Source organism: Phaethon aethereus (genome assembly GCF_964289735.1).
Source record: "Phaethon aethereus genome assembly, chromosome: 15".
Taxonomy (NCBI): Eukaryota; Metazoa; Chordata; class Aves; order Phaethontiformes; family Phaethontidae; genus Phaethon; species Phaethon aethereus.
In genome coordinates, this window is record NC_138591.1 from 8,514,454 (window position 1) to 8,528,859 (window position 14,406).

At 41.5% G+C, this 14,406-nt stretch overlaps 1 protein-coding gene across 1 annotated transcript; it reads right to left on the reverse strand.

Moving 5' to 3' along the window:
• Positions 1–1,922: 1,922 nt before the first annotated feature.
• On the reverse strand, positions 1,923–14,203 carry KDELR2 (KDEL endoplasmic reticulum protein retention receptor 2; the record flags this gene model as incomplete). Its single annotated transcript, XM_082006497.1, has 5 exons — positions 1,923–1,957; positions 2,759–3,011; positions 4,078–4,236; positions 7,216–7,316; positions 14,113–14,203. 5 exons carry the CDS (start codon positions 14,201–14,203, stop codon positions 1,923–1,925), a joined length of 639 nt encoding a protein of 212 aa, XP_081862623.1.
• Positions 14,204–14,406: the final 203 nt, after the last annotated feature.

Genomic DNA, 14,406 nt, shown 5'->3' on the forward strand with positions numbered 1-14,406 from the left:
GCTGGGAGACGTTACAGCTGCTCACACCCAGCCACAGCTGCTGGCTTTTGCTACAGCAGCCCTGCTACCTTCTCCCAGCCCTCAGCACAGGCCCCTTCTGCACAGTTCCGTGCACGTACTGGGGCAACACACCGACGAGGGAAACTCTGCGAATGAATTAAAGGACAAAGGTAACAACATGGAAGCAAATAACCTACCCAAATCCTGCAGAGTTCTCTCATACTAACAAGCACAGATCTCATGTAGCCCTATGGCTACAACTAGCTCTTACATTTCATTGCAGGACAGACCTCCATTTCAAGCCACTCTGAACAGCAACGGGATACTTGGTGTACTATCCGAAGTATCAGAGACTGCAGCATCTTAGCATATACACTCTGCAAATAAAAAACACTATCCACATTTGGCGTTAGGAATGATAACCATCACTAACTAGTGATGGGGATAATGATAGTAAACTAAGAGAAGATAAATGATATCTTGAAGATAAATCAAAAACATATAGAAGCACCAAACCCTCACCTGCACTAGGCTGGAGACTGAGCTCTTACCAAAGAAGCAGAACTAAGTCACCATTGCTTCATTCGGTGGTAACGCCCCTTGAAGCCTTAAGAAGTTCATACTTCAATATCATAACAGAGACATTAGGCAACTCATCCTTACTACAATTTTTCATCCAGTCTCAGGCTAGCAGAAAACTAATTCAGGAATAAGAATACCCATTTTCATAATTTCATAAAGTGTTTATTGAGGATGGTAACACAGGATAAATCATGCAACAGCTCAGTAAAAAAAGGGAATCATTTAAAGGATAAAGAATGGTAACTGGTGCTGCTGATTTTGAAAAGTTTATAAAAAAAATATTGTCCAAAAGTGACATCAAAAACCACTTGAAGCTGAACATGGAAGTTTCTTACAAAGCACTCATTAAAAAGAAAGTGTAGATATTGTTTAAAATGATCACCTACAGATTACTGTAACCAACAACTTACAAGTCTCCCATTTCTATAGCTGCAATGGTGTAGCAAGGCTGCACATTCAAGATATTTAACCTTCTCTTCCTGAACAAAGAATACAGTCACAAACATTTGCCACTAAGCAACACAACTGCATCTCTTACCCTTCAGGACCTGCGATGCCAAGTGCTTTCAGTATCAGGATTAACTTCCCAAACATCATGGCAAAACAGGAAAGGGCCCATCCTTGTGGCCGCAAGAGATTTCCTTAGTGTCCTCTTGCCATCAGCCCACTTTAGAAGGGGAACAACTACAAAATGTAACTGTTCCCCTGCTGGCACCAACATATATTTTAAGTATAGAACTCCATGTCAGCAGATGGCACAAAGACTGGGCACCAGCACATCACAAACATCGGTGGTTTCAGATTTAGAGTTGACGTATTTTCACCTTTTGGAAAAAAATAAATATAGTGGAATGAAAATTGAATCAAAGGGAAAGAACAGATGACTACCATCCATCAAGAATGCACATACCTGTGCACCGAAAACAAAAAAAAAACAAAACAAAAAAAAAAAGGAAAAAAAAATCAGTCATTTCAAAGAAATTCTTGAAAATTAAAAAAAAAAAGTTTGCACTTGTTCCTGGTCATAAACAATCTCACAAAAATCTCACTTTTGGAACTATTCCAATTGAAACCATACACTGAATTCATTAATACAGTATAAGTTTCTTTATGTAAAAAATCTTTATACATAGTAATAAAAAAGGTAAAGGCAAGATGCATCAAACAGAAATCTGCTGGTTGTTTTTCCTCTGTTCTTACAGAGCCGCTGATGACTACCTGCGCTATAAAGAGCTGTGTTTCTGACTTTCTGTCTCAAGCATCTTCGCCTTTGCTTGTGATAAGGATTGTTCTGTCCAAGCATCCAAAAGGACAGATGCTGGTGATGGTTTTTTTGGCACTTACGCTGGCAAACTGAGCTTCTTTCCCTTGAGTACTGTAAAGAAAAGTAGGAAAGAAAACAAGTTAGCAAAACAAAGACATGATCTAGAAGCACACACTGTTAAAACTTCAAAGGGACCAAAACCTATTGCAGAGTCACTTTGTTACAAAATGGATACACTGCAGTCCTCACAAGCCTGCCCCTCTCTCTTCAATACATACTGGTAAAACTACGATGAATCAACAAGTATTCCAGTCCTGTCCTTCTGTGGCACCCTGGAATTCTCCCTTTTCATCCTCATAGCACATACTAGCCTGTAACCGTGGTTTCTCAAGAGCTGACTAAAACAACACAGCCCCATACAGCTTTGTAGTTATACAATGGAAGTTGGAATGTAAGGGCAAAATTACTAATGTAGAAGCAATCATTTCTGCTGTGTGCACTATGTTTACGCTTAAACAGAAACCCAAAATCCTTTGGACTCTCAACGTATTTAAAACCCTGAGAAACGTGTCTGCAAGCATGGAACCTGCATAAAACAGTGTATGTTGTTAGAAGAAGCATGAGGATCATGCTTATCGGTGGAAGACAACAGCAACATGTATTTAGCCATACTTATTTTAAATTTGTCAATTAATCAGACCATTTAGACATTTATATTCTATCCATACTCAAAACAATCCTCTGAAATGCCCCACACTAGCAGAAAGTGTACTTGATAAAGCTATCAAAGAGATTTCAGCAATAATTTGCACACAGAATTAACAACCTAGTAATGTTAATATAGCAGATCCCTATGAACATGTTAATTGCTACATTCCACAACCTGAAGCTGGAAGTTACTGCACTACTTACCTTTTGTAACATACAAATAGAAGAAGTCACAGTAAAGAACGGTCTGGACCACACCAGCAACAACAGCTATGAGGTCAAAAAATCCCTCAAAATAGTAGCGCCAAATCCAGTTGACTAAGTACAAGGCACGGTACAGACCCAAAAAGAAAAGATAGTGAGTAGTGATGGTCTCTGCTTCCCCAGTTTTGCTGATCATAAAAAGTTGAGGGAGAATAGCAACCGATTCAAGATAGATGGAGAAGGTCCACAGTATCTGAAAAGAAAAAAGCCCCACAGGTATACTGAACTATCTTACTCGTAACAGAAGCACAGCAGATATTTGACTTGCCTTGAATATTCACTCTCTAACAATGTTATGAATAGGTACAGTATTTTGGCAAACTATCCTTGGTACAGGAAAAACTAAGTGAAAGGTTCATAATCAACCACAGGATGGTACGAGGGAACAACTTTTGGCAGACAACAGACTCTCCAAACCAGCTGTCTAGTGAGCTGGCAGGCACAGGTTTACTTGTGATGAAACTTATGTGCACCTATCAGTTCAAGATTCACAGTACCATGAAATGCACCTTTTACAGAGCTGGTGCTGTGAAAAGCTGCAGGGAGCATAAAGTCCTTTTTCCCCCATGTTCTTCCAACTTTTCTAATCTATTGGTTTAAAGAATGAGTTTAATACAGAACAAAATTTAAAATAGTGTCTCAAAGTGTTGCAATTAAGATTCCTTTACTCTCTAATAAAATCATTTAACTTCAATAAGTATAAAAATGCAGCTCAGTGTACTTAAAGTAAGCATCTAAAGTTATTCTCCATTTCGTGGGAAAAATCACCTGTTTGAACTTCCTATAATTGCATTTTTAATATAGTTTTTCTGACAGGAAAACACATAGCTGCATTTCAAATACAATGCAAGTCTTTTTAATACTCCAGACCATTTGCAATTCTACAACATTTAAGAAGTATTACAATTCCTTTTGTTTTCACCAGATGGCACCAACTAGTCACAAACTGCATTCTGGGGCATTTCTTTAACAAACATGACAAAAGGAAGGATACTTTTGAATTAAGATAACCATCAGAGCGTACTGGTAAAAAGATAGTCTTCTGCTTAATAAAATCATCAATGTTGATAATAATGCTAGTCTCCTGAAGTGCCTTAAATTTTCCACAGAAATCTGCACTGTAAAGATGCATGAAGGAAACAGGATTAGCCTGAACCTACTAAACACAGACATCTTTCCAACATTACTCAATCAGCCTAAAAATGCTCATCTTCATGTTTAGACAAAAAAGTATAACCTCCTGCCCACAATCAACTCACCTCCAGAGGAGAGAAGTCATGATTGACAAGAAACGAGAGTCCGCCAACAGGAACTATCAGAAACTCCACTCTGAATGTATCATGGTTTCCATCATAGGTAGCCTTAAATTTCATGTAGATCAGATACACAGTGGCATACGAGCAAGCAATGTAGATAAGCTAAAGAGCAAGGAAAGAGAAAATAAAAAACAAAACAACCCACAGAGGTTGCACCATTAGATCAAACTCACTGAACAAAGATAATCCCAGGCACTAAGAGGAATAACTGCTGTCTTTTTTAGTTGTTTGTATTGGGGTTTTACATGCTTTTACAGTTCCAGGCTACATTGGGGTATTTAACTTTTCCCAGCAGAGTAATAATTCAAAACCAATGACTCTGGGCTCTACTGGTTTTGTTGCTTTAAAAGCATCACCTTCCTTGTGGTTGAAATGACTGTCCAAAGTTTCTTTAAAGACCCTTTCCTGAGTAGACAGGACTAAGGAACTGACTGGAGAAGGAATACCCCTTCTGCTACGGCTGGGGAAGCACTAGCCCAAAATATTTAAGTTAAAAAATGTGCATGTGCATATATGCCATAATGATGCAAGGGGTCTTTTTACATTCAAAAGGCCCGGGAATGGGGTGGCTCATGTGGCAATTAAAAACCTATTCAACAACCCCGACTCAGACTCAGCTATTTAACATATCACAGATTAACTGATTTGATTTAGACCTTTAAAAATATCTAAAACCTGAAGAGTGGCAAGTGGCCACCAGCCAACTGGCCATAAAACCTGCAAAACTAAGAGACTGCTAGAAGCACCAAACCAGAATTCAGTTTCTGTTTCAGTTGATGTCTAAGGTTACCATTTTTAATTGTTATGGTACAGTAGACTTCACAGCTATTCCCCATGGAACAGGCAAATAAGCCTTATTTTACAGATGAGAAAACAGAATCAGAGAGAATACATGACTTACTAAAGGTCAATCTGCCATCATCAGGACAGAGCTCACATTGTCCTGGAGACAACACAGTACAGTAGGCTAGACAAATAGTTTAGCTTCTGCCTCAGTTTCATCACAAAAATTAAATATTCCAAACCATTTATCACATTATATATAGGTTCTTTACAACTGGTAAGTAACAGATTAAAAACCCACTGTTGGCAGATGCTACTAATCACTAAAAGTGCTGCTCATAAAATGCTACAATGACTATTAAGGAGCTCAGAATCCAAAGACTCCACTACACTAGCATCCCGGCTGACTGGAGATAAAGGACCACAGGACAGGATATCAGATACAGGAAACCCCTACTACCAATTGTATTTGGTATGGTCATAGAAGACACTAAGAGAAATGTGAATGAACCCCACCTCCTTACTAAAGATTTCTTCATGAGAATTACAGTGTGTTTTGGGACACTCAGAAAGTTTTCCTTTTTAAAGATATTAAAATAAATGAAAAGAATGGTACAAAAATGACTGCAGAGTGCACCCAATACTCAGATACAGGTACGATGAAAAAGAAACTGTAAGATACAGAATGCTACAAATCACAAAAATTAAAGCCTGCAGGTCATTAAGAAAGGCAGGTAGTGCCAATTTGTGTATTTCTATATATATTCCTGGAACACAGAAGAAACTAATTTTCCTAAATATTTGATGATCACTGGCAGACAAATACAGCAAGTTGGCACCTGTAGTTTAATTAGCATTTCTCTAAAAATATTGAAGAAAATCCTAACTCTACTAACAACTTTTTTTGCTGCTAGTTACAGCATTTCCCTCAGATTGGAAAGTTCATCTAGTCATGCTCTGGGTAATCTTATTTGTATAGTAGTTCATGTTCTCTACAACTGTGTAACATCACATACTCCTCAATATATGTAGATAGAACAAGAGACTCTGTTGGGACACTCAAGCAGCTTTGTCTTGGCACTACAGTAATGGGCTGAAAAGCCAATTACATCTAACAGTCTCTCTAAGCAGTAACCTTGGACACTGTAACAGAGTTCCATTTTGCAAGTTAACACTGGATTTGAACAGAAGACCACTCTTTCATTACTGGAAAGACTCAGTTTAGTATGAAGTTGAGTATACAAGTGTCATTTCCCATGTTCATTCCTTTTCTGGGTTGGAAGGCTGCAGAAAAAAGACATGGTCATGACTCTGAATCACAATCAGTAAATAAATTGCAAAAAACCTAGCTGGTCCTGTAGTGCACCCAACAGTAGCTTTCAATATTCTCAGAAATTTTGTAGGAAAAAAGATTGTGTTTCAAGAATATTTTACTTAATCCCCAGTTCTTCATGTAGACTGTAATGCTAAAATTTAAGCACACGTTTGATTTGTTAAAGACAGTGTGAGTGGGTTTAAGATCTAAAATTTTGTTTTACAGTATTATTCCCCGAATTCTTTAGTACATTTTGCATTATTGACTCTCTAATCTTTCCTCTTGGCAAAGTTATACTATCCTCTGAGCTAAAGTTGAAAGAGCATCAAGAAAATCCAAGCATAAAGGAATTGGATTAAAAAAGTGTCTGCTGTGGTGCCACAAATGCACCAATCTGTACTGGTGCCACAAATATGCTCTACTCCCGCAATCTACTGCTTTATTTTCTTGTAGTCAGCACCAGAAGTTACAGGAATAAATAACAAAACCAAATTTGGGCTGACTAACATTCAGTGGGCAAGTGAACTGGGTATAATCTGATGGAAGCTACATTCCTAAAAGCTTACTCCTGCCAACTTTTGATCAGCCTCTGACCAGACACTAGCTGCAATTCTGGCAATGCATTCTGAATACTAATTTACCTTGTAGTGGATAAAAAGGGATTTACTTAAGCTCTAATGTCTCAACTGAGAATACAATTTATTTGAATCATCCTTCCAAAAGCTTTTATTTTCAATACCCAAAATGTAATTTGTTCTAAATGTCACAGTCCCCATACAAACAGTTTTTAAAAATTACATGTAGAGTGTAGAAAAAAACAGTGGGGTTTTGAGTCCATTTTCCACATTCTTTATCCAAAGCCCATCTAGACCCTATTCTGTAATAACTGTGCAGTGGGTCATTTAAAGAGGCTTTTATTAATGAAATTATGCACTCTGCATACAACATTACTAGCTTTTCTAACTCTTCAGTAAATACTCTACCTTCATAGATGTGTTATACAATGAAATGAATGAAGTGAAGAGGTCCAGATAACGGGTAGTGAAGACCAGTGCAAACAGAAGCTGGCTTTTCCCAGAAATACCTAAAGCAATAAAGGAAATAATTAATTATTCAAAAAGTGATGATGTGCTTTAAAACACTTGATGCCAAGGATGAGAAAGGGATATATCCTTTATTTCTAAGCAAGTTGATTACAAAATTAGGACAAAATCCAGACTTCCAGAACTAAGCTGTACAAACAGAACTCTAAGTTCATGTATCTCAGCAGTGCGAGTGTAAATTACCTATGTACCATGGCACTGGAAAAGGTGCTAGCACTACATAAGATTTAGAACTTACAGCAGATTTGCAGGTGGTATTTTGGGAGATTACACTATCTGTTCTGCATTATCATTGGGCACTATGCAGCAAGGTTGCATTAGCTTTCAATTCTCAGTGCTGTCACATGCCTCAGTACATTCTTTAGAGGCTGAATAGCTGGAAAGGTACAAGGACAACAGATACTACAGCTCTAGTGATAATCAGAAAGTATGCTAGCACCAATAATGTGATTTTAAAGGAATAAATCAATTTTAAATATACAGCAATTCAATTCAGAAACTTAACTTTTCCCCACATGGTGGGGAAAAAAAATTGTCACAGTTAAAAACAGATGTTACTATGTACTATAACAAAATAAAATAAATAAATTAAAAAAAGAGAGAAGTAAGCTAAAATGATAGATGTCTACATTGCATCTTCAAAGTAACTTTCGATTTTAGGCCAAAGCCCCAACATCAAAACATTTGTTTGTACTTACTTCAGCCACTAGAGCAGAGTTAGAAGCATAAAAGCTTTGCACAATCAGTCACTAAAAGCTTCTGAAAACTGAGGTGAAGCATTGCTCCATACTGATGCAGTGGTGTGTCACAGCAGGGGGACAAAACAATCTAGCCTGCGCCTCTATCTTGTTATTCCAATTAGTCTTGTTTTCAGTCATCCAGGGGGAAAATATTTGAATCTGTTCAGCTAAGCATGCAGATATTGTTCAAAAAACAAGAGGGAAAAATATTCTCTAGGAAAGGGTTATGATGCAAGGCTGAAAATCCTTGTCCCTTTATAGAGAGTTATTTCTGAGAAAGACTTCTATTAACAGTGCCATGAAGCAATTAGAAGACTATCTGCTATAGTTATTGAGCCCCTTTTTCACTCAGGCTTAAGAAATACTGAATAAGCTGCCCCAGACCAAGGGATTTCATGTTTATACATTAAGTACAGGAAAGGCTGAAACAGTAACAATTAAAAAGGGGTTTTGTTTGCAACTTTCATATGTCAAATACCTACGAGGTGAGCCTTATGTACTACCTGCAGAACAACCTAACTGCCCACAAGCAACGGTAGTACAGAAAACAGAAAATGCCTCAACACCTACAGTTATGTAGACTGCAAAACTCTAAAAAAGCTGTGCGTAATAGAAAAACCCAACAAAACAACCCCCCAAAAAACCACATACAAATCACGTCCCAAAGTTTAGAAAAAAAACTCATTTGACATTTCTTGAACTAGAACTACGTTGCAAAGACAGCTGAAGCAGCGCTCTCAGCTGCATCCCAGGTGTGCTCACTGACATGACAACTCTTGACAGAGCCCTGCTCTCAAGCCAATAACACCACTCAGCAGGCAACGCAGTCCTCAGGTCAGAACCTACAGGACAAAGAAATCCACCTGGACAGATTACAGTACGGCATCACACAACAGCGTATCATTACGTTAAATTATTTAGCATGCTATTTTCTTCTAGTAAATAACTGTGAACAGCAAAAAAAGCATATAAAAGACATTAACTATTGATCACGGCTGTACATTTGGATCCGGATGCACTGTCACGTAAACATAAGTATTTGACAAATTCCTCTAAGCCATTGCCAGCTTCACCTCCCCCTAACCCAAAAGTCGTAATTTTTATTAAGGTTTTCAGTACTTACACTGAATTTTGAATCTTTAGAGTAGTCAAATATCCCCAAAACACATCCTAAAGCCAAGTTTAAGTGGGCTACACTAGGCAAAGTTCAAAGTTTCAACCAAAGACCTATGGAGACACGGGCAAACTGGAAGAAAGCAAGACCTATACAACTAGCAAAAATCGGAGGAGGAAACAGGTAAACACTCTGCTGTATGAATTTGATGCATTTCAAAACTTTAGAAAAGATATCAATATACCTGCCACAGAGCTGACCTTGGCTCATGGTTGGCAACTACACTGTACTGAGACTATGCTGCTGTTATTCTCATCCTTCTCCCTTTCCTTTTACTCCCACAAACATTACTTAGTTCTTTAGCTAAACAAACGTTTTTACTTCTTCTTCCCAAGCTCTGGGCTCAAATTTCAAAGAGTCAAACCTCTCATTTTTGCTTCATCCTCACACATGGAAAAACTCCTTCAACTTCTGAACTCTAGCTTGGCTAAAAGTGATGAAACTTTAATTCAAAAGCCCAGATGATTTTCAACAGCCAGGGAGGACAGCAGAGCTGAAACTGTAGTACTTTCTCATCGACTTCACTTTGCTATTGTGAGTTAGGTAAAGAGCAATAGGCAGCAGCAGAGGCATTCAGTCAGCATGGCGCTGGAGCGTGCATACTACTTAACAACTATCTGTTGTAATATTACAACCTATTACATATTATTACATATTACAACCATAAAAATCTACAAACTTAAGTTTTTCTAAAGAAAGACAGTCTCCATGTCATGGAAACTTCACAGGCTTTTTGAAGTATTTAATAAAAAAAAGTAGTTTGGTTCAGTATGAAGTCCACAGTAGCCACAGAACCACAACTTCTTTGGTTCTGCTAATAAAATACTAACATTATGAATTCTGTACTTTCAATTCAGAAAATCCAACCTAACTCTAAACGCAAATTCGTCAATTGAGAAAGGCAAAATTTCCCTTCAAAGAGAAGAAATTCCAAACCTACCTAAAGTGGCTTTTTTTGAGAATACAGACAAATTGGCAACAGCCTATGGCAAAGTACTGTCTAGAGTCTTCAACATAGCCTATGAACTGGTCCATAGTAGATACACAAACCAAATTATGAAAGACAGCCACATCACCTAGCAAAAGTATTACACATTTACAACCTACGCTACTTTTTTTAGAGTATTCAGCATATAATTTGACAGCCTTGCAACTGCAGGTCACCTTTAACACTTAGCAAATGACACTGAGAAAAGCAAATCAATTTTCAGCCAGTAATTCACAGTGCAAACAATCCAATTTGACTTGGGATGGATTAGAAAATACAGTCTGAACATGACAATGTTTGAAAGCATAGGATTCTTCAAGTCTCATAAATTTCCTAATTACGACATGAAGTCAATAATGGAGTTACCTGCTACATTCTCCGTGGCTCCTAGTAATTATTTTTGAGCTGCTATTTGGAGTAGCAAGCATTTTTCCAAATTCTAAATTTGGAAACTCAAATAACCAGTCATGCAAAAAATAGTTTCCCTGCCAGCTCTGAAATCGTGACTTGATTTGCTTTCCACTTGTTCTCTTTTTAACATACTGACTAAACTAGGGGGGGGAAAAAAAAAAAAAGTATGTCAAACACTGAAAACACAGACTGCTTCATAATGCAGATTATCCTAGCCTCACCTATTTTCCTCAATTAGAGGAGTCACTTCTCAGGAAAGAAAATGGGGGACTGATGTGTCCTCAGAAAACAGTAGGTTGCAGCAGAGGTACACAGGCTGTCTCTCTTTCCAGCTGCTTTTCACAGGCCTCTCAGCTCCTCTTCGAACAAAGGCCTCAGACACATACACAGATGCAACTAGAAGAGAGGAGTCGGCACCATGTGGTTTGCCAGCTCTTCATGGATCACAGCCTACAGTTCAGCAATCAGTTAGAAGCCTTTATTTATTTTCTAACCTGCTGCTGCTTCAAAAGTACACAGTTAAAGCGGCAGCTGGTTTGCCCGCGTTTCCTTATTCACCAATAACCATGAGGTATAAGTTTGTTTAATTTATAAACTGCTCTAATAACCATGCAATGTAAAGGAATTGCGTAAAGCCCTCTAATAAGAGGCATTTCGTAGCGGCTCAACGCTATTTAGGGGTTACTGTTGTGTACAACTTCATAAATACATATTTGCATAAAATATGTTTGTAAAGTTTTCATTAGTAGAAACCACAACTGACAACAATGAACCACTACAAGAAACAGAATGGAGCCCCAAAAATAAAATCCCATTCTCCTTTGAGGTGCTCTTCTCATTCTAGACAAACTTCTTAGGCCTCAGACACTAATCTCATAGAAGTAACATGGATCTGGATTTACTCCTAAGGACTCAGACAGAACTGGAAGACACCAAAAACCAATCCCAGACAAACGCATCCCCGCTTCATTTTTTTGCTGAGGAAAATGAATGAAGCAGATGTTTTCTACTGAAAGAGCTCACGCATGTTTGTGTTTGGGAACAGTGGCTAATGAGGGCCCTATGTAATATAGGCGCATTTACTTTTCTGTGTGGGAGAAAGCAGTACTGAAGATAATGATCGGTGTGAGTCTACTTCCTTACAAATAAATCCCTAGTAACAGGGATCCTCAATCACAACTGACTTACAGAAAACAATGTGAGATCACTTTTTAAGCAGAAAGATGGGACTAGATTACATTGTAGTATACTGTGTAAATAACCTCACATCCAAAGATCACTTAAGAATCTCTTGGGTAAAACTCTGTTTGAATTTTAGCCTTGCACTAGAATGTCTTGTTTTCCTTCTGCAGACAGCAAGAGACATTTAGTTTTTAGATCATTAACTCTGTTGTTGTTTGTAATCTTGAGTGCATTTCTTAAGTAAGGCGGAAGACAGAACTCTACAGAAGTGTTACAGAAGGCCAGCCCCTCTCCTGCCAGATCCAGACAGAATTCCTGATCCACTAGAGCTTGGGCTGAGAAAGTTCATTAGGAAGGAGCTCTTGTGCTGCATGACCTCAGAAACAACAGTTCTGCGCTACCACTGGGTTTGGACCATGGAGTCATTTGCTTGAGCTCTTTTGTAAAGGTAAAAACAGTTTTTACTTTATGTGTGTTTAAAACCAAAGCTATTTATTTACTATTTTTTTCTTTCACACTATCAAGTGATTAGCAAAAAGTGACTTGACATGAAAACATACAGGATCTGTACTTCCTCTTACCTGTAATGCAAATCCCTTTAATTTCCCCATTCTCAGTTCTTTCAGGTTGCAGCTTAAACTAATTCTTCACGCTCTTAACTGAAGGCTTTACATCTACACCTGGTCAACAGTGTTAGCTCGATATTTGAATGATATTTCATGTCAACACATGGCAAACTGATTTCAAGAATAATCACCCCTACTGACAAAGCAGCTCACCAGAAAGAAGACAAAGTCAAGCTCAACGCCAAACCCCAGTCCACAGCAGACAAGGTATTCCCAGGGTCGGTGGCCTGATCCACGTGAATACATGGAGCACCGATATGCCCATTTTGAATTACAAGTTCTAGTTTTCTGCAAGAAATCACCTATGCTGCAGAACTGCTTGCAATTCCCTCCAACCACCACAGCGTACACTAGAAGCGAAAAAGCAAACCACATCACACGGAATTCGAGCAAGCACGTACAAAACACGGGAGGAAGCACAAGCGTTTCTCACCCGGGCTGGCAGGGGGGCCGCGGGAGCGGGGCTTCTCGCCGGCGCCCAGCCCGGAGGGCGGCCGAGGCCCAGCTCCCTCCCGCCACACCTCTCCCGCTGCCACGTCAGACCAGGCCGGCACCGCGACCGAGCGCCTCTTCGCTCCAGCCGGGAGCCTCTCTCCCGCAGCTTTCTGCTGCGGCTGGTCACGCAAGCGAGAAAACACCCCCGACGCCTTAAAACCGGCACGACTCACACTGTAATTCTTGCCGCAGGGAGAACGGAAAACAAAAGGGGGAAAGAGGGCGCGTTAGCCTGCCGCGAACGCAAACCGTGCGCGGAGGAAAAGGGAGCGAGCGAGGGAAGCTTCAGGATCTGCAAACTGCAAGTCAGCTACACCCAGCGCTGCACCAGAACCAGCTGCCAAGTAAACGCGCAGACGGAAGGCTGTGCCCTGTCAGGAAAGGAGAAAAAATAAGCTCTGTCTCCTTCTCCGATAGCGACCGGGCGCGGGCAGGGGAGGGCGGCTGCCCGCCCCGCGGGGGACGCATTCATTCCTCCCTCCCTCCCTCCCCTCCTCCAAACCTGCCTCCCCATTCATTCGCTCGCTGCCGGGCACTTACGTAAGGAAGGAGCGACCCTCCCGGGCACAGCCGAAGTGGTGGTGCTCAGGGATTAAAGTACAAATAATGGCAGCCGCTAAACCTTTAACGGAATCGCAAATCCCACGAGTGCACCCCCATGCCGGAGGGGGGGCGATGCGGCTCCCTCTTCCTCCCCCACCCACAGCTACCCACCCGCTACCCCACACCCCGTCTCTGGCGGGGGCCGAGTTAGGCGGGCAGTCAGTCAGTCAGGACGAGGGCTGAGCCCCCCTCTCCCTGCGCTGCGGAGAGCGATCGTCCCTTTCCACCTGCGCGGGCAAGCTCTGCTCTCCTGCCCTGGGGGCCTTCGGTGGGGACAACTCCCCCTCCCCCGCTTTACCACAGCCGCCTCCCGGGCAAGTGGGGCAGGCGGGACCCCCCCGCTGCCCCACAGCCCCCTCCCCCCGGCTCGGCTGAGCTCTCCGCAGGGAGCGGTCCCTGCAGGGTAGCCGAGGCGATCGCAGCACCCCCCCGCCGTGGCGAGAAGGTGGCGATCGCCGCCCAGCCTCCCGCGAGGCTCTCCTCAAGCACCGCGGCCCGGAGCTGCCCGGCCGGTCCCACCGCCCTCCCTTCGCCCGCCCAGCGGCCTTCCGCACGCACCCGCGCAGGAGCGGCTCTTCCAGATCTTGAGCAGCAGGATGATGATAGCCGCCAGGTGGGACAAGTCCCCGGTAAGGCGGAAGATGTTCATGGCGGCGGCAGAGGCGGCAGCGCAGCCCGGAGCCGGGGAGCGAAGATGGCGTAAGCTCAGCGGGCACCGAGCGACGTGGCCCGGGGACGTGGCCAGACAGCCACCGCGCCCGGTGCACCCTGGGAAACGGGAGGGAGCGGCTCCGCCCCGCTGCTGCCGGGGGCCGCCCCGCACCGCCTCTCGAGGAGAGCGGCGGAGCCGTT